Genomic DNA, 18,864 nt, shown 5'->3' with positions numbered 1-18,864 from the left:
TCTGATTTTGCTGGTAGGTCAAATGTTAACAAAATCTTTTCTTCCCTCTCCGCTCCTCACTTTTAATCTAAAACCCATGGAGACATACAAATGAAAGAGCTCAGAGCCTCATTAGCTCTAGTTACTTCTCTTTTCAAAAACCATGGATATAACCCAAACCCCAAATGTCAATGAGAAGGAAACTAAGACTTCCAGACAATAATCGATTTGTTCTAAACCCGTCTATTTTGGGGATCTGGTCCTCTGGGAACTCTGGCCTCCAGCTCCCACGCCAGGTGTTTTGTCACCTGGCAGCCTTCTTGGATACTCAGAGACAGGGAGCTGGGCTTCTGGAAGGAAGGCCACTTCAGTTGTGGACAGCTTGGAAAGGATGGTGGCTTTGCCCTTAGTGACACTGCTCAGCCTGTTTCCTTCTACTCAACTATTCTCACTATATTTATGGGGGGGGGGAGGTGGAGAAAGGTAGTATCAGAAAATCACAGCATTTGTGATGTGTCCTGTAAAAAACAATATTACATATTTGATTTATTACTAGTTGTGGTAATGAATATGCTTGGAGGTTTCTAGTAAATCCGAAGGAGGGTAGTATCCCATTGAGTTTAATAACGCTGCTGCTGGATGGCGCCTGTGGCTCAGTTGGTAAGGCGCTGGCCCCATATACCTAGGGAGGCGGGTAACCCGGCAGTTGGAGGTTGCTGTGAGCTGTGTGATGCCATGGCACTCTACCGAGGGCCATAAAGTGAAACTCTGTCTCTACAAAAAATAAAAAAATAACGCTGCTGCCAGCTCCAATTTTTCCTTCTGGCTGAAGATCAGCACCTGTATCCTGCAGTTCTCAAACACTTTACCGTGTCTCCCTTAACTTGGCATCACTCAGGTCTGTGTGCACCTGTCTTTTCTCTTGTCTGAACTAGCTCTGTGTGGATCCAGTGATGAGCTTCTGATATCTGTGGGTCTTTAGAAACACCTCCTTGCTTTTAGTAGGTATTCAGCAAATGTTCATCGAAGAAATAAACTCAGGGTTATTTCTTCAGTTAGTAGAGCGCCACAATTCACTCCTGCAACTATGTTGACAGATTCACTCAATAAAAAAGATTGGAGCAAAACGCACGATGCGAAGATGGTGTGGTTTAATCTTCTACTTTCCTTTTCCTAGTTAATCCTAAATTTGTGTCATTAGCATTACTTTCTTATAATAATAAAAGATCCTTTATTTTTTAAAAGAAAGACATCCTATCCGGTTTCCCTGAAAATAAGACAGTGTCTTATTTTAAGGTGTGCTCCCAAAGATGCGCTAGGTCTTATTTTCAAGGGACGTCTTATCTTTCCTGTAAGTAGGTCTTATTTTCGGCGGATGTCTTATTTTCGGGGAAACAGGGTAGTTGATTACAGCAAAGAGAAAAAGGCAGCCGGTTTTTGCTTTCGTGTGTTCAGATGTATCATTTTCGCTGCCGCTATTCTAACTAAAGCCAAAAAGCAGCCCTAAGCCAGTCAGCTTTCTGAGGGTGGTATTCAAAGAACTTCAAAGACACTGCCAAATTCAACGCAAGTGAGGGTTTTGTGCCATTGTTGCCCCCGAGTGCCCACTGCAAGCCCCCGCCAGGCCGGGGTCGGGAGCGCAGATCCAGCAACTGCCCTCGGAGCCCGGCAGCGACTCAGCTTTGCGGAAAGCGCCACCACGCTTGGAAAAACACTCCAGGACGCGCATGTTCCGCGCCCATCCCGCGGGCCCTTACGGCCACATTCTTCGAAAACCGAGGTGCGAGCAGCTGAGACTGCGCCTGCGGAGGGGCGGGGTTTGGGCGGAGCCGGGGCCGGAGGTGGGGGGAGGTGGGCGGAGTCGCGCGTGCGCAATGCTCCCGCCAGCAGGAAGCCCGGCGCGCGGGGGCGGGGTCGCGCGGGCGGCTAGGGGCGGGTCTGTCCCGGCTGCCGCCGCAGCGCATTGTGCAGCAGGCGGGCCCCCGCGCGGCAGGGCTCTGGACCGGCGCGGCTCCCGGGGATGGTCAGCAAGGCGCTACTGCGCCTCGTGTCTGCCGTCAACCGCAGGAGAATGAAGCTGCTGCTGGGCATCGCCCTGCTCGCCTACGTCGCCTGTGAGTGCACGCCCGCGGCCGGCTGGGGAGACCCATTCATTCCTCCGCGCCGCGTCGGGCCGGGCGGCGGGCTGTTGGAACCCCGGGGCGGCCCTGCAGCCCGGTGTCCCTCCTAGTCCAGGGCGGGACCTGTGCTTCTTGCTCGCACCCTTTTCCAAAGCAGTTGGCCAACTTGGGCACAGACCGTGGACCGTTTAGGCCCGGCTCTGAGAGCAGGCGGCCAGGCGGAGGGGCCCTAACCCAGAGCGCCGTGACCGCCGGGGCCCGCGCGGCCAAGCACAGCCGTCCTCGGCTGACCCCGCGGTCCCCCGCCGGGTCGCGTGGGATTCGGCGGTAGCGCTGCTGTCCACGTATTCCTGGGAGCCAGTGAGGGTCCCGGCCGGCGATTCCTGAGAGTGCCGCGCGGGGACACCCTTGGGGACACCCACGGCTGCGCCGCCGTGTGGGTTAAGTAGGATAAAAATACTGTTGCCGTTGGCAGAGCCCCGGCTCCCACTGCTTGCTCCTCAGGAAAATTACTCAGCATTTAACTCTAGGGGAGCTAAGTGTTGCCGGCCCCAGCGGGCTCGCTGCCTCTCCCGGCTGTCCAGGCACACGGGCATCCCATGCCAGATGTCCCCCCGGGGCGGAGCGGCGGGTTTCAGCAGGGAGGCACCGCACGGTGGACCCGGCGGGGCATGCCCGCAGCTTTGGAGTGTGCAGTTCTCAGTTCTGTCATCACTCACAGTCTTCTGCCTGGACACAGGGCACGAGGGGCACTTTGCAGGCAGGTGATGGACCCCCTGCTTAGGGAAGGCAAGAAGCCGTCCGTTTAAAGATATACTCCATGGGAATAAATTTTAATTGACACTATTAATGCTGTACTAAGTACCAAAATTGGACTAGAAATTGCTCCCTGTGTGAGCCCGGTTTGAATCCTAACCACACAGACAGAACGCATTCTGAAATAAAACCACCTGCTAAACGGTTGAGTTACCATGATCTGATCCCCCAGGTAAGTGGGGACTTCATTTAACTGCAGCGACTGCTTTCGAGTTCTAGGAAGACCAGTGTGAGTACAGCACAGCCTGATTGCTACAGCCTGTTTGGGAGGTGGAGTGGCACAATTGCAGTAGGTCTCCAGTTTGCTAGGGAAGATTTCAGGCCCCAGGTGGATGTGAGATGTGAGTAGTTTCACAGGGAAGAAGAGCCTGTCTGAAGTGTGTGTGTGATCAATCTTGGGTAAGAAAGCTGATACCCTAGAGCAGCGGTTCTCAACCTGTGAGTCACGACGCCTTTGGGGATGGAACAACCCTTTCACAGGGGTTGCCTAAGACCATCTTGCATATCAGATATTTACATTACGATTCATAACAGTAGCAAAATTACAGTTATGAAGTAGCAATGAAAATAATTTTATGGTTGAGGGTCACCACAACATGAGGAACTGTATGAAAGGGTCGCTGCATTAGGAAGGTTGAGAACCACTGCCCTAGAGGAAAGACTGCTTTAAGTTTTAAGTGGTCTTTATTATTATGACAGTAGTGTTATTATACCTAAATTTGTTGAGTGCTTAAGTATGTGTGGTCATAATTCTTAGTGCTATTGTTTCATTATCTCAACAACCCTAGGAAATAGGTGCTGTAGTTATTCCCATTTTAGAGATGAGGAAATTAAAACCCAGAAAGATTAGGAAATTTATGGATTATTAATCACTCAAATGCAAAAGTTTGAGCCCAGAGAGGCCTGGGAGCTGGGGCTAGACAGACAACACATTTAGTGTTGATGATCAGGGACCTTCTAAAGTTAGACATGAAGGTGTAGCATTCATAAGGGAGGGGATTTATGGAGTCATAGAAAGTTTTTCACCATTCACTTGACCAGGAATCTTACCGATTCCTTAGTGTTTGTTGCTGAACTTGCTGTAGGTGACATTATGGGGTGTGCCATCACAACATGGTACAGGTGACACCTAGTCTGTACCATCACAGCGTGGATGGTATAATAATCTAGCAAAGTGGCTTTCAGACTTGAGCATGCATCAGAATAACCTGAAGCTTCCTTTTGTAAGACACAGATTACTGCCTCCCACCTGAAGTGTCCCGATTCAGTTGGTCTAAGATGTGGCCTGAGAATCTGCATTTCTAGTAGGTTCTCCTGGGATGCTGTTGGTGTGGTCCGGGACCCCACTTTGTGAGCAACTGGCCAAGAAGGTGAGGTGGGCATGAACTAGAAAATCATCCCAATGAAGGGTACATTACAAACTGGTGGGAAGGAAAGGTGTACGTGAGAGCTTGTGACAAGGACTCCTGATCCTGAGTAGGAGCAAGAAGGCAAAGAGCTGGCAATGGAAGGATTTGTGGGGATTAACAGGGGAAACATAGGAGGGGACATCTGTCAGAAGTAACCGCATGTGTAAAGGTCCTATAGCAGCCAAGATAAGGGACTCTTCTAGGGATGCAAAGAAGGGTAATGTTGGGAGTGTGAAATAGTACAGTGATGAGGCTGCCTGGGCAGACAAGCGCCAGAGCTGGCAGCCCACAAAATGGGTGATTTTAGCTATGGTTTAATACTAGGGTGAGGCAGTGTTAATGATGAGTGGGTATGCCACGTCTGAGCCACTTGGCAGGGAAAAATGTCACAGGGTTTCTGATTGATATATGAGGATGCTGAAAGTGGACTCCCTCAACAGTGACACCTGTGATTTCTTTCTCTGCTTTTCCTAAATAGTAATCTCCCCGTATCTGTTACCAGTAAATTCTCACCTCTGAAAAAACCATCCATACTCCCAAATTACACACACACACCGTTAGCCAGCTCAATGTGATGTAGTAATGCTGCCCTGTTCCTCAGGTTTGTTAGTCTTTCTCATTCTGCTCCTTACATCTTTCCCAAAGTCTATGTTGCTTTCTCAGGCCTAGACTTTCTTCTTGCCACCACATAACTCTTCTGCACCATGTCTTAAAGGATGACCGACCAGATGCCAACTTGCATTGTACTTGAGTTCTTTTCTGTGTGTATGTTTTTTTCCCCTCAATGAAATTCTGACTCCTGAGGGCAGGGATTATGTTTTAGATGTTTTAGCCCTTGTGCTTAAAGCAGTGCTCACTGGGAGAGCTCAGTAACTACCTGCTGTAGTGCATCGAAAATCATGCCAGCCCCCTAGGTGGTTCCCAGGCAGAGACTCAGCTTGTGTTACCCTTAGTGTTTTTGTTTTTTAACACACATACAGTTTAAAAAGTCAAATAGTTGCTGCAGGGTTTGGTAGGTTAAATATGTGTCCTGTGCCATCATTTCCTCTACCCAGAAGCAAGTACTTCACTTTTATCTGATTGTTTTCCTATTTATCTTTGTGCCGCTGAGTCACCCGCCTCCTGATTTTTGTGTTGTAGGTATTACCTAGTGACTTTGTTCTTTGGTGGGTTGTTTATTGTCTTTTCTTTTCACCCCACACATGCTTGTCAACTCCTATGTAGAGGTGGTATTATCTTGGAGAGATCAACGTTGAGTGTTTACAAGTATGACTATGTAAATTATGTTCAAAGTGAGTCATGTCATATGTTTCTTTTTGTTTTCTCTGGAGGTAATGATAGGCTGGCTTGTTAAATTTGCTTTACTTTGTGCAGTGATGGACCCAACTCCAGACACTTTGCCAGCTGTATCTGCCTTCCTCCACCATGTCCATTAGCAGGATGCCGCCCTGTCAGCAAGGCATCTTGAAGAAGAGCCTCTGGAGCCTTCTACCGAGCCTGGCCCATGTGCTTCAGTCCCCTCCCTGTTGGCCTAGAGCTGCTCTCTGCAGGGCTCCCATTTCCTCACTTCCTCTTTTCTTGTTTTACACCCTGGTTTGGTCGTGTGGCAGTAGGTGAATTTTGAAGTATCTTTTTCTGCCTTATACCTGTTGTATTAGTAATGTAGAATTCTAGAAAAAAATATTCCTTCAGAGTACTTAAGGCATTGATCCATGCCTTTCCACCTTCCAGTATTATTGAGGAGTTTCAAGCCAGTCCTTCTTCTGGAAGATGGTAGGGTCTTCTTTTGGTAGTCAGTGTTTATACAGTCCCGGCTCTCTGCCCCTGGCTCTGCAGGACTGTCCTTCCTCGCCTCTCATGCTGGGTGGCCTCAGTAGTGGCTGTGCTCACAGCCTGCCTGGCAGCTGAGCAGAAGTGCCACGGTTCACATCTGGGCCCTGCATTGCACATCTGGGCCTTGCATTGAGCTGCAAGTGTCAGTTGCTGCTGGGATTTTCTTTCCCCTCTCCTTTGGTAACTAGCAGTGTTCAAAGTGATGGTATTCTTGGTGCAGAGACCCCACCTGTCCATCCAATTCATTTGAAATAAATGTAAAAGAATAACCCTGTGTTGTTTTAAGTCTCTGAGGGTTTGGGGTTGCTTGTTGCTTAACAAAACCTGCCCTGACCAGTTCATCCATGGTATTCAGTATATCCCTGGTATTCAGCTGTCCGCAGTGCTAGGCCTTGCTGTGTTTTATCCAGCAGGTTGGGTATTTTTGTGCTCTAGTAACCCAAGAACACTCACTCTTTAGTTTGGGGAATTTTCTTGAATTATTCTTTGGTAATCCTGCCCCTACCCTGCCATTTTCTGTTTTCTACTATTATTCTGAAATGGAATTGTCTGGACCAGTCCTTTGATTTCCTATTTTCTGCCACTTTAAAGTTTTGCTCTACTTTCTGGAAGCTTCTCCATCTTTGTATTTAGTCTCTTTGTGTGTGTGTGTGTGTGTGTTTTAATATTATCTTTGTTGTCCTTTTTCATGTGTAAGAGTTCTTCACCGTTTTCTCAGTTTCTTAAAAACTAAAACATGCTCTTAATTTCTTGGTTGTGTTCTCTTATCGATAATTTAGTTTCTTTGCTGTGTTTTTGCCTTGCTGAAGCGTCTCCTCTGTCCAGGTTGCTTTCCTGTGTCCTGTTCGAGGTTCTGCTCAGATTGTCTGACAATATGTGTGAGTCGGGGAGCTGAGGGACAGCGCCCCTTTGCTGTGAGCTGCTCCATTTCTTGGCAGGGCCTCCTGAGTTTAGTACCATAGGTTTGTCTTCCTAGGCTGTTGTGACAAGACTCTCCCAGGCCCCTGCGGGATGGGGAGGCATGGCATCTGCATCTTGGAGTTGGGTGGGGACAGGGTTTAGGGTTGAGGAGCAAGCCAATAACCCTGGGGATCTGGGTTCCCTTGTCTGGAGAATCCTGTTCCACCCTTTCTAGACATGGAACCATTAGTCTACTGTCAGGGTGGGCACTAGAACTGAAAGTTGTCCTGCTTTCTTTGAAAGCCAGACTTCCTGTCTTAGGTACTTCTTCATCTGATCCCAGATGCACTTGGCCTGGCCAGGCCAGTTCTCAATCCTTCTAGGTGCATATCGGCTGTTTGCACTGCCTGCCGTGGTCCAATGTTCTTCCCCTTCCTTTAGCCTTGTCCGTCTGACCTCCACCTCCCAGCAGCATTGTGTTACTGTCTGACCCTTACCCTTTTCCATGTCCATCTAGATTTATTCCTTAGACAACAAGAACAAAAAAGAAATCAGAAAGGGGGAAAACAAAAGACGTTTCTCACATTTCAATGGGATTTAGGAGCCATTCTCTTTTCACCTTCAGCTTTCAAAAACTAGAGTTGCAACAGGTGAAATTAGTCTATGTAATTTATGTAATCATGGATTTTCTTGCAGTGACATTTTAGTTGTATCTTTCTTTTCCTGTCACTGTTACTCCACTGAAAACAAAGACATAAAACCTGAACACCATATGGAAGAATGTTTTAGGGACATTAGTTTTTATATTTATGGTAATAGAGTTTACACTTCTTTGGGGTTGGGACTTTTGTTAGAGAAGAGTTTTGCTCTTAATAGAATCACCTCCATGTGACTGGCGATTGCCCTCATAAATTCACTCAGGAAACAATACCTGGCCTGCTGCCATGGAAGATAAGCAGCAAATTAGACATTATTATGATGCCAGCAGACTGTAAGGGGAAAGGATACTTACAAACAAACATGCCTGGACCAGTGGTGTTCTCAGACTTACCTGAGTATGAGAAGCAGCTTGGGCTTGTTCAGTGCAGGCTCCCAGGGTTCTTCTCCAACCTGTTGAAGAGGACCTGGGGATCTTCCCCCCTACCCCTTCCTCAGGGGTTGGAGGTACAGTCTGGAAATTATAGCGAACCTTCAACATTTTATTTGGAGAATTTCCATACCTACTTTCTGTCCTTTCTATTGAAAGAATAATTTAGTGAATACCCAAATACCCACCACCTGGGTTTACCAGTTGCTTGCATTTTTTCCACATTTGCTCTTTCTCTCACTCTTGTTATGTACTTTCTATTTTGGAGACAGAGTCTCACTGTGTGGCCCTTGGTAGAGTGCCGTGGTGTCACAGCTCACAGCAACCTCCAAACTCTTGGGCTTACATGATTCTCTTGCCTCAGCCTCCCAAGTAGCTGGGACTATAGGTGCCCACCACAATGCCGGGCTATTTTTTGTTGCAGTTGTCATTGTAGTTTAGCAGGCCCCGTCCACCACCCTCGTTGTATGTGGCTGGTGCCCTAACCACTGAGCTACGAGTGCTGAGCCTCGTTATGTACATATTATATATTTTGTTGTTGTTGAAATAATTGAAAGCTGCAGACATCATATACATCTACAAGGATAAAGGCATTTTTCCATATAATTTTATTACTATTATCATACCCTAAAAATTAACATAAATATCATCTGAATAAGTCCATATTTAAATTTTCCCCAATTGTACCTTTTATAGGCTTTTATAGCCTTTCTGTTTTTTTTCCTGTTTTTGTTTAAAATCTAGGATCTCTCGTCAAGATGTACAATTTGCATTTGGTGATTATGTCTCAAATGTTTAAGCCGTGTGTTTTTTTTGTTTGTTTGTTCATTTGTTTCTTATAGCATTTACCATTTTTTGTTTGTTTGTTTTTTAAAGACCAATTGCTCTCGTGTCTCACATTCTGGATTTTATCTGATTGTCTCCTTGTGATTAAATTCAGTTAAGTATTTTTTATAATTCTGCTTGTTAATTGTCATCACAGCACGGGATAATGTCTGGTGGTCCCACTGTGAGTGACGCTGTGTGCAATGGCCTGGAAGGGGTGGCCTCTGCATAGCTTCATTTTAAAAGTCCTTTTTGCAGTGCATAATCGGTGTCCATTGAGGGTCCTTGTCAGGACTGGTTTCTGTGTTGCGGAGGGCACACAGTGATTTTTTATGTTTATTAACTGGCATCCTTTTGTAAAGAACTTTCCTTCCCTCTTTCTTCTCTGTCTGTGTATTAGTTTTCTGTGGCTGCCATAATGAAGTACCACAAACTAGATGACTTTAAAACAAGAGAAATTTCTGCTCACAGTCCTGGAGGCCAGGGTCTGAAGTGGAGGTGTTGGCAGGGCCGAGCTCCCTCTGAAGGCTCCTCCTTGGCTCCAGGTTGTTTTGGCTTGTGCCACCCTTTGCCTCTGTGGTCACGTGGCCTCCTCATCTTCTGTCTGCCAGTGTCTCCCGAGTATTTCTTATAAGAACATTTGTTACTGGAGTTAGGGCCCAACTGAATAATCCAGGATAATCTTTTTGTTTTAAGATCTTTGATTCCATCTGCAAAGATCCTTTTTCCAAGTAGGTCACATTCACATGTGCTAGGAATTGAGATGTAGGCATGTAGGCATTTCAGGGGGTCACCATTAAACTTACTATGCTCTTATTTTAAGCAGTGTGGACTAATGGATTCTTTTAGTCTCTGAGCACTTCCTTGATCTCTAGATGTTCTAGGCTCATCTTATTCTTTCTTCGCCCCAAACCTGGAATCAGGTTCAGGAAGTCCTTGTTCCTTTCAGTGGAGAACATTGTTTGGAAACCCAGGTCTGAGCACTGGCTGTACCCATAGCTCGTGGATCGTCATTCCTTCCAGACCTTTCAGTAGGCAGAGCCAGGAAATGTACATATTTTTCTTGCCTCATGTATTACCTTAGACATTTTTTTCAATCATGAGTTTATAGTGGAACCCTCAAATTAAACCATAACGTGTATCTTCCTTACCTTCTCCCATTGCCTTTTCTCCATAATGAAAATCTTGTTGCCAACAGTAGTATATACTCATTTATTCCTTACTATTTAGAAGATTTCTTTCTAGTTTATTTGCCCTTGAACTACATCCCACTAAGGAGGTGCGATTAAGTGTATTATGTTCAAAGGTTACTTGAATAATTTTTTTTCTGTGGCTTACACAAGTTCATTTTTCGTTTTTGGTTTGTGTTCAATTTTAGAGTTTTCTTTTCTCTTTTCTGATTATTTAAAGCAGAGGTGTCCAACCTGTGCCCCACTGGCTGCATACTGATTTTGTGAGAACTTCTTTTGCGTATCTGTGCTGTCAGATATGTGTATCATGAAAAGTAGGTGTGGACCTCTTTTCTTGCTAACCAGTTTCATAAGTGTGTGTCTATTTAATGTGTGGCCCTAGACAACTCTTATTCTTCCAATGGAAAAAAAGAGAAAAAAAGGGCGGCGCTCAAAGGAGTAGGGCGCTGGCCCCATATGCCGGAGGTGGTGGGTTCAAACCCAGCCCCAGCCAAAAACTGCAAAAAGAGAGAGAGAGAGAGAGAGAGAGAAAAGAAGATTGGACACCCTGGTTTAAATTATGTAAACCATTTTCAAAAAGTCAAAACGTACCAAACGTATCAAAAATTATGCTGAGATGTCTCACTGCAGTCTGTAGCCTCTCCACTCGCTCCCCTCCTTTATAAGCTGGTTATATCCATCGTGTTTCATTTTGCATGCATCTGTGTGTATATATATGCACACACTATTTATTTTTACTGCAGAGATAGAATACTGCATAGATTGTTTTGCATGTTTTTTCCCCCTGCTTTCTTGGGAAGAAATGTGTGTCAATTTATGGGGCACCTTCCTTTTGAATGGCTGCGTAGTACTCCTGTGAGCTTGTGCTACAGTTTTCTTGATCAGTCTTCTCCTAAGGAACGATATTTAAGATATTTCAGATATTTTACCGTTACAAACAGTGCAGTGAATAGACTTCTGCAGAGCAGCAATATATGAGAGTCGCTCTTTCCTCTTCTGTAGTGTATTGATGTTTTCATTTTCACCCATACCTCCTTGTTATTTAAGAGTGAAGTTAATCATCTTTTAGAATGTCTAAGGCCCTGTGAACTGTTTATATGTTTGCCCATCCCCTCATTATAAAGATCTCCTGGTGCATTGGGATGTTAGCTGTCCTTTGCAATGTCAGCTGCACTATTTTTTCAAGCCTGGTAATGGTATAAAACCAACATGTACTTGGTCTTTGTTCCTGGCATAGAGTTCCTGAAATGGGTAGAATTTTCTGAGTGACGGGAATGTCTTTTGTTATTCATGGGACACACCCCCCCCCCCCAATGTACCTGAGTTTATGCTAATGGGGTGACCTAGTCTGGAATCCCTTCCTAGCCTCAGGATAGGACTGAGCACCAGAAAGAACTAGGGGTTACAGGGTTGGAACTCAGCCCACCTACTGACCTCCAGGAAGGGGTGCTGGAGGTTGAGCTCTGTAAAAGCTCTTGAACAGTGGGGTATGGAGAGCTCTGGGCTGGTAAGCATACAGGGGTGGTGTGCTGGGAGGGGTTGTACCTAGAGCGGGGGACACGGCAGCTCCCCAGCTCTTCCTAGACCTTGTCCTATGCATCTGTTCCATTTGGCTATTTCTAAGCTATGTCCTTTATAATAAACTGGTAATTGTTAGTAAACTAATCTCTTGAGTTCTGTGATCTAGCCTAGTAAACTGTTCAGCCTGAGGAGGAGGTCATGGGATCCCCAGATTTATAGCTGTCAGTCAGGAGCAGCAGCCCCAGGTCATTACTGCTGTAATTGATTCAAATTGTTGGGTGTCCAGTTGGTGTGTGGAGTTGGAGAATTGGTTGTTGGTTTGGGAAAGCCCGGTAAACATGGGGCTTAGGACCTGGGAGTGTTTATTTCAACAGTTTTCCTGTTTCCCCAAATAGCTGTTAAAAACTGGACAAGGTAGTGTGGTACCATCACAGAGATGAGATCTGGGACTTTGAAGGAACAGGATGCCTTCAAGGCCTACAGTGTTGTGTTGGCATTTAGTGGCTGGGCAGGATTTGGGTAGTGGGTTGAAGGTGAAGGTGATGGCGTGAGCAGAGGCAGGAGGTGGCAGGCTACTTGGACTAGGAGTCTTTGGGACCCATAAAGGCAGAACATGGACGTCTGACCTGACATAGACTTGATTCAGTGAGAATTCATGTAGCGTGGGAAAGGAGAGACTTTGATGAACAGGTTTAAGGTGTATGAACATTAGGGCAGGGCACAGTAGGATAAATTTTGCATTTTTGAGTGTACAGCATCCGCCGTAGCCAGAACAGCGTGCTCTGCCGTGTGCATCTCTCCTGTGTACCTGCCACCACAGCTATTGGTGGATTTTAGTCTTGGTGACTAGTGGTGCTGTGTCTGCGTGTTTATGTTCCCTAAGGTTGACATGTTGAAACCAAATCCCCAAGGCGATGGCATCACGAGGTGGGGCCTTTGGGAGGTGATTAGGCTGGGTGTGGGTGGGTAGGAAAAGTCCTTATTAACGGGATTCTCTAACCAGTATTTCCCAAGGGAACTCTGTGGCCTGTTTTGTATTCGAGCCTGCGGGGAGAAGGTGCCACCTATGAATAAAGAACTGAGTCCTCACCAGATGCTGAATTTCCCAGCGACTTGGTTGATCTTGGACTTCCCGGCCTCCAGAACTGTGAGAAGTAAATTTCTGTTCATTAGCCACCCATTCTGTGGTATTTCACTACAGCATCTGATAACTAAGATAGCCAAGAATTCAAGCGCATGTGTGGTATTTAGTTGGAGAGGCGACTAGCCTCATCCTATCAGGAATAGATTCTCTATGTGTACTGAGCCCACATTAATGCCTACTTCAGGGTTGGCCCTTTTGGGAAAGGAGTGGTCTCATTTACTCTGATCCAACCCATCCTGTAACTTGGTACAAAGACATCTAACCTTCTGATTAATTTTTTCCTCCACTTGTAAGATGGAAATACTATGTTCTCCTACACCTTACAGATGATTTCTTTAAAGAGATGAGAGCTTCCGTTGGTGCACCACAGGGGGAAAGGAGAAATTTCCAGGTGTGGTTGCTCTAAAGTAGCCTGTGACATGGTGGGTTCCCCAGACAGGGAAGGCAGTGGCCACAGGCACGTAGGAGCTTCTCTGAAGGGGGTGAGGGAGTCCTCACTGCTCTTTCATTTAGAAGGGCAAAGAGTGAATCTGAAGGTAATCCATCAGTTTCTTTCTACTTTTCAGTTAGGCTTTTATGCCTAATGCCAAGGGTTGCTCTTTAATAAATAATAAAGTAGCAGTAGAAAACATTTGAACTTCGTCAGAGTCGTCGGTTTTTCAGAAGGAGTCTAAACGTGCTGGAAAATGAAAACAATTTTGTTAGGAGGGTGAGATCTTGGAATGTTTTTGTTAATATCTTTGAATGTTTTTATAGTATTTTTAGAATTCAAAAAGAAAACATGCTGGTTCAAAGTTAGAATTTAGTTGGTGTATATACTGTAGGTGACCTGGTTTCCTTTCTTTCTTTCTTTCTTTTTTTTTTTTTTTCCACATTTGAGCAGGCAGTTGGGTTATATCAACAACAGAAAGTTGAAGGTGTAGGTGGCTCAGTTGTGATCAGGGAAAGAACTAAATTAATGTGCTGCCCTTCAAGGGGCCAGTGACAGCTCTTGTAGAAATGGTCGTTAGCACTGAATAATGGGGCCTCATAAACTTGGGTGGTTCTTGGCAAAACTTATGCAGCCAAACAGGATCTTCTTTTCTTCCCCTTAATTCCTTTTGCTGCTCTGTAGAATTTATTTCTAATTCCCTGTTCCTTACCTACACACCAGTGCAATTACTTAAAAGACAAAATTTCTATCCCAGATTCTTAATACAGTAACTCCCCCTCCCCCAGCAATGCAGGTGCTGAAATGCAGCCCTCACTTTGGGCAGGAGGAGAAACCTGTAATAACCACTCTACTGTTCTGGAGTGAAGAGTGAGGGGGGAGGTGCTCTCTGCTCTTTAAAGATAGGGAAACTGAGGCACAGAGCAGGCAAACACCCTGCCCCCAAGTTTCAGTCTGTCCACAGTGATTCTTGGGTGGCATAGAGGGACCAGAAGAGACCTCAAGCTCCTCCTACCCTATTTCTTAATGTTATGACATAACGTAAAGTTTATCATCTTAATCATTTTTAAGGGTACAGTTGTTTTATGTTATTTTATAATCAGCTTCCAGAACTCTTTGCTTTTCCCCAGCTGATACTCTGCACTTGCTAAATAGCATCCCACTGTCCCAAGTTCCTGGGAACCACCATTCTGCTTCTGTCTCTGCGAATGTCACTGCTCAGGGTACCTCATATAGAGAAATCATACAGTATTTGTTCTTCTGTGATGGGTCTATTTCACTCAGCATCGTGTCCCCAGGGTTGATCCGTGTTGCAGCATGTGTCAGAATTTCCTTCCTCAAAGGCTGAATAATATTCCATTGTGCGGACAGACCACATTTTGTTTATCCATGCAGCTGTCTATGGACACTTGGGGTTTTCCACCTTTTGGTGATTGTGGTAGTGCTGCTATGAACCTGAGTGTCCAAGTACAGGCATCTCTTCAAGTCCCTACTTTCTGTTATTTTGAGAATATACCGAGAAGTGGAGTTGCTGGACCACAGTGTACTTAACGCTGTGAGGAACAAGCACACTGTTTCCATCCACAGTGGCTGCGTGATTTTGCATTCCCACCAGTAGTACACAGTGTGTCAGTTTCCCCACCTTGTTGCCAACACAAACTGTGTTTTAAAATTTGGTTATTGTGGTAGCCATCCTAACGGGTGGGAGGTGGGACTGTAGGCTTTTCCTGAAATGTGTCCAGAAGGAAATGTTCCCTTGAGGCAGCCTTGTTGGGTGCCTGCAGGTGGAGAGGACCAGGAGGTATTTGGAGGATTAGATTTGGGGATATTTCCTAGTATTGTCCTTGTCTTGTGGGTGGCCCATCTGCCTCCTGTCTTCCTCTTCGGCCCTTCCTCTCTCCCCTTCTTATATCCTTTAAGGTGGCTAACGGGGGAGGGGGCAGTGCAGTGGTCCCAGGTGGCCCGTTATCAGCTTGCCTCAATTGAAGCCCCCATAGCCTCAGTTTCCCCAGCTTAGGTGGTTAGAAGGCCCATGTCTCTATCAGGACAGTAGTGTTCTTGCCAAGCTGCTGTGCGCTGTGTCTGCAAGGTCTCTAGTGGTTCCAGGTGGAGCCTGGAGACACAGATTTGCCTGCCGCATGCGTAGGGCACCAGCCTGACCCTTCCCTGCCAGGAGTTGCCCCTGCCCGGCCCTCCCAGAGGCCACCGAGGCACCCGTGCCCTCACCCCCACCCCCAGCACATGCCTGGCCTTGCTGTGCCGTTCACTTTCACCTTCCATCCTCCACACCCACAAGCCTCCCTCGCCTGCAGTTTACCTGTGCCACACACGCTCATGGATTCTGCCATGAGCAGAATCTGAAGGCTGGCTTTGTCAGGCTGACCTCCAGGAACAGCTGTGACTCAGGGCCCGTCTACGTGATGGCCACGTCACTGGAGAGGATGAACCTAGAGCACCAGTGCTCTTTTAGTTGGGGTGCCGCAAATGGGGTCACACTGTGGGCATTGTGGCTTGGAGGAGGGTTTCCCTGCCTGCTTTCTGTCTGCCTTCGAACCCAAGATGAAAAGACTGGCTTAAAACTGTCAACTGTCGGTAAGATTTTTTTAAACTCCCATTTAAAAATAACAAAATAATGGTAAAATATAAGGTGCTCATTGTGGAGAGTGAATTACAACGAAGGTAAAAATCACAATCTTCATAACTTACGCATATTAAAATGCATTCTTGTCCACAAGTATCTATGTAGGCAGATGTTCCTTTTTGCCTTCAGGAAAGTTTGGCCATTTGTAAGCTCTTGTGAGGTTTGTTTCCATGGATTTTCTCTGTAGCGTTCTACATAAAGGTCTAGTATCAAATACATTAGTAACAAAACTTTTCAGCAGCAAGCAGTAAAATTAGCCTTAAAGCCATAATCCAGCTTTTAAAAAAATTTTCCCTTTGTCTTTTGCACTAATGCATAAGATGTGTACATTTTTTCACCATGTTCTTCATGATAATGATATACTTTCTAAAAGAAATTAATACAACTTTGCATGTTATATTGTATCTTAGCATTCTGCTTTTGGTTGGATGATGGTTCCTTCCTTTAGAAGCTGTGGTGAGAAGTCTGAATTTATTTTTTCTTCCTAACTAGTACTGCTTTATTTATTTTTTTTTGCCCAGCTTTCCTTTTGCCTTTTACGTTATAAAAGTAGATTCAGCAGCGGTTATGCTCAAACTTAATAGTGGTGTGCAACAGAGCTGGTGCCTGTCTGGGTTTTCAGCACAGGTGCCATCACCTGTTAGTACTGTGCGTGCCTTGCTCCGACCGAGGAACTGAGTGGGCCAAGAGGAAGAGCACAGGGTGTGGACCCATAAAAAATGAGGTCCCTGGTGTGACTTGAACCTCACCAGTGAGGGGCCCACAGGAAATGCTTTGCTCTTCCCACAGTTCTCCTTGTCCAGTGCTGGGCTGAGACAGATTTTCCCCTTTTCTTGCTCTCTTTTTCTTCAATGAACCTCATCTTTGCACCGAAACACTCAGGAGATGCATTCATTTGGTAGGCTCAGGGCAAGTCTATTCTGTTTGCTATAGTTTGAGAGAAAATGTTGCCACATTTCTTTAGGTTGAACCTACCTCAGTTTTCAGCAGATAAAAAGCAAAGGAAATAATGTGGCAGCATCTTCTATCATACCAGGCCAGGCACCACAGGAAGGACAGGGAAGGAGAGTGTACTTCTTGTCACTTGATCTTGGTAGTGTGATCTGTAAGTTCAAAGTCAGTTTTTGCAGTCTGGAGAGCAGAAGTGGTCTGGCATTTTTCTTTCTTCCTGCTCTCTAATTTGAGGCTGTACTCTCTATTTCAGGTTAAGAGATTTTTTTTTTTTTTTTTTTTTGCAATTTCTGGCCAGGACTGGGTTTGAACCCACCACCTCCAGCATATCCAGCCGGCGCCCTACTCCTTTGAGCCACAGGCACCGCCTAGGTTAAGAGATATTTTGAAGTTCACTTGTTAAGTGGTAACAGGGTGAACTAGAACCTGGAGTGATATGTATGAGTGGACTGTGTTTACAAATTTGTTGGCATCCTGGTTCTAATGACAGCACATGATTTTCTCTGGTGAAGATTTGCAGGCAGTGTGCCTCAATTTCAGCTCTAAAAATTGGTCTTACACTTATTCTTATTAATAATGTACATTATCCAGGCAGCTTTCTCTCTGTAGGACTATTGCTGCCAAGTGTTAAGTTGGAGAACCTGATATCTGGGGCCCAAGGCACTTGACAGTCAAGGGTAGTTTATAATTTGGACAGTCAGGTGCTGAGGGTTATTGAAATTGTGTATATCTTGGGGGCTTAATTTTAATTCTTAGTTTTTACAACCAATATGGTAGCTTGTGGAAAGCCTGGCTCCCTTCCATCTGACCCTGTTTGCCTTCCCATTGATCACCCATTGACAGTTTAGTACTACATGGGTGAATCACCCTTTTGTCGTGTTGTGTGTGTGTAGAAAATCTTTAGGTGCTTTCAAAATGTAAATGGTTTCACACCATTGATTTTTCTGTGGTTTCCGTTTTTACTTTATATGTGAAGGAAACCTTTCAATGCAGATATCCACCTCATCAACATAGTAGCACGGAGCTCTGGTAGATTTATTTTTCATATATACATATTATTTTTCATATATATACATACATGCATACACACACACACACACATATATATATGTTTTGTTTTTTTTTTTTTTGAGACCGTCTCATTTTGTAGCCCTGGGTAGAGTGCTGTGGCATCATAGTTCACAGCAGCCTCAAACTCTTAGGCTTAAGTCAGGTGTCCTCAAACTGCGGCCTATGGGCCACATGAAGCGGTATGAATTGTATTTGTTCCCATTTTGTTTGTTTTTTACTTCAAAATAAGATATGTGCAGTGTGCATAAGAATTTGTTCATAGTTTTGTTTTTTTTAAACTATAGTCCGGCCCTCCAACGGTCTGAGGGACAGTGAATTGGCCCCCTGTTTAAAAAGTTTGAGGATGCCTGGCTTCAGTGATCCTCTTGCCTCAGCCTCATGAGTAGCTGGGACTACAGGCACCTGGCACATGCTCAGCTAGTTTTCCTATTTTTTGTAGGAAAAAATGATCTTACTTTTGCTCAGGCTGTTCTCTAACTCCTGAGCTAGGCAATCCACCCACCTCAGCCTCCCAGAGTGCTAGGACTACAGGCATGAGCTGCTGCGCCCAGGTGCTCTGGTAGATTTGTATCATTAGTGTATTTTTATTTAAATGAAAAGGTTTCACAAGAGTGGGGGCTTCTAAGTGGGAAGTTTGGTGTCTCTACACTGTTGTTCTTACAGCCTTCCTGAGTAAAACCCCTTAAGGATAGAGCACTGTATTTAGGACTTTAAAGCTTTACCCTGAAGCCTGTCTTGGGGTTTGATGGTTAGTCCTGTTGAAGTTCTTATTGTAGTATTCATTGCTCGGTAACTCTGAACTTGCAGAGTAACTTTGAGAGTACTGTACTGGATGAATGGGATAGGGGTTCTGTCCTGGTTGTGAAGGCAGGGACAGGAGCAGACAGAAAGCTCCACAGTGGTAACAGGGTAGGATCTGGGAGAACGTCTGAGAGGGGCTGAGGCCA

General features: G+C 45.4%; 1 protein-coding gene across 2 annotated transcripts in view; it reads left to right on the top strand.

Moving 5' to 3' along the window:
- Nucleotides 1–1,883: 1,883 nt before the first annotated feature.
- Nucleotides 1,884–18,864, top strand: part of UXS1 (UDP-glucuronate decarboxylase 1) — a 91,943-nt gene continuing 74,962 nt past the window's right edge. Inside the window, exon 1 of one of the 2 annotated variants that reach the window (XM_053588155.1) lies at nt 1,884–2,093. In XM_053588155.1, coding sequence (XP_053444130.1) covers nt 2,000–2,093 — 94 coding nt within the window. In that variant the 5' untranslated portion in view covers nt 1,884–1,999. The remainder of the gene's footprint in view (nt 2,094–18,864) is intronic. The other variant, XM_053588154.1, reaches the window with a different exon arrangement.

The sequence above is a fragment of the Nycticebus coucang genome, chromosome 4, assembly GCF_027406575.1.
Source record: "Nycticebus coucang isolate mNycCou1 chromosome 4, mNycCou1.pri, whole genome shotgun sequence".
In the NCBI taxonomy this organism is placed as follows: Eukaryota; Metazoa; Chordata; class Mammalia; order Primates; family Lorisidae; genus Nycticebus; species Nycticebus coucang.
Note: the sequence above shows the minus strand (reverse complement) of the source record. Positions and strands in the feature narration are given on the sequence as shown.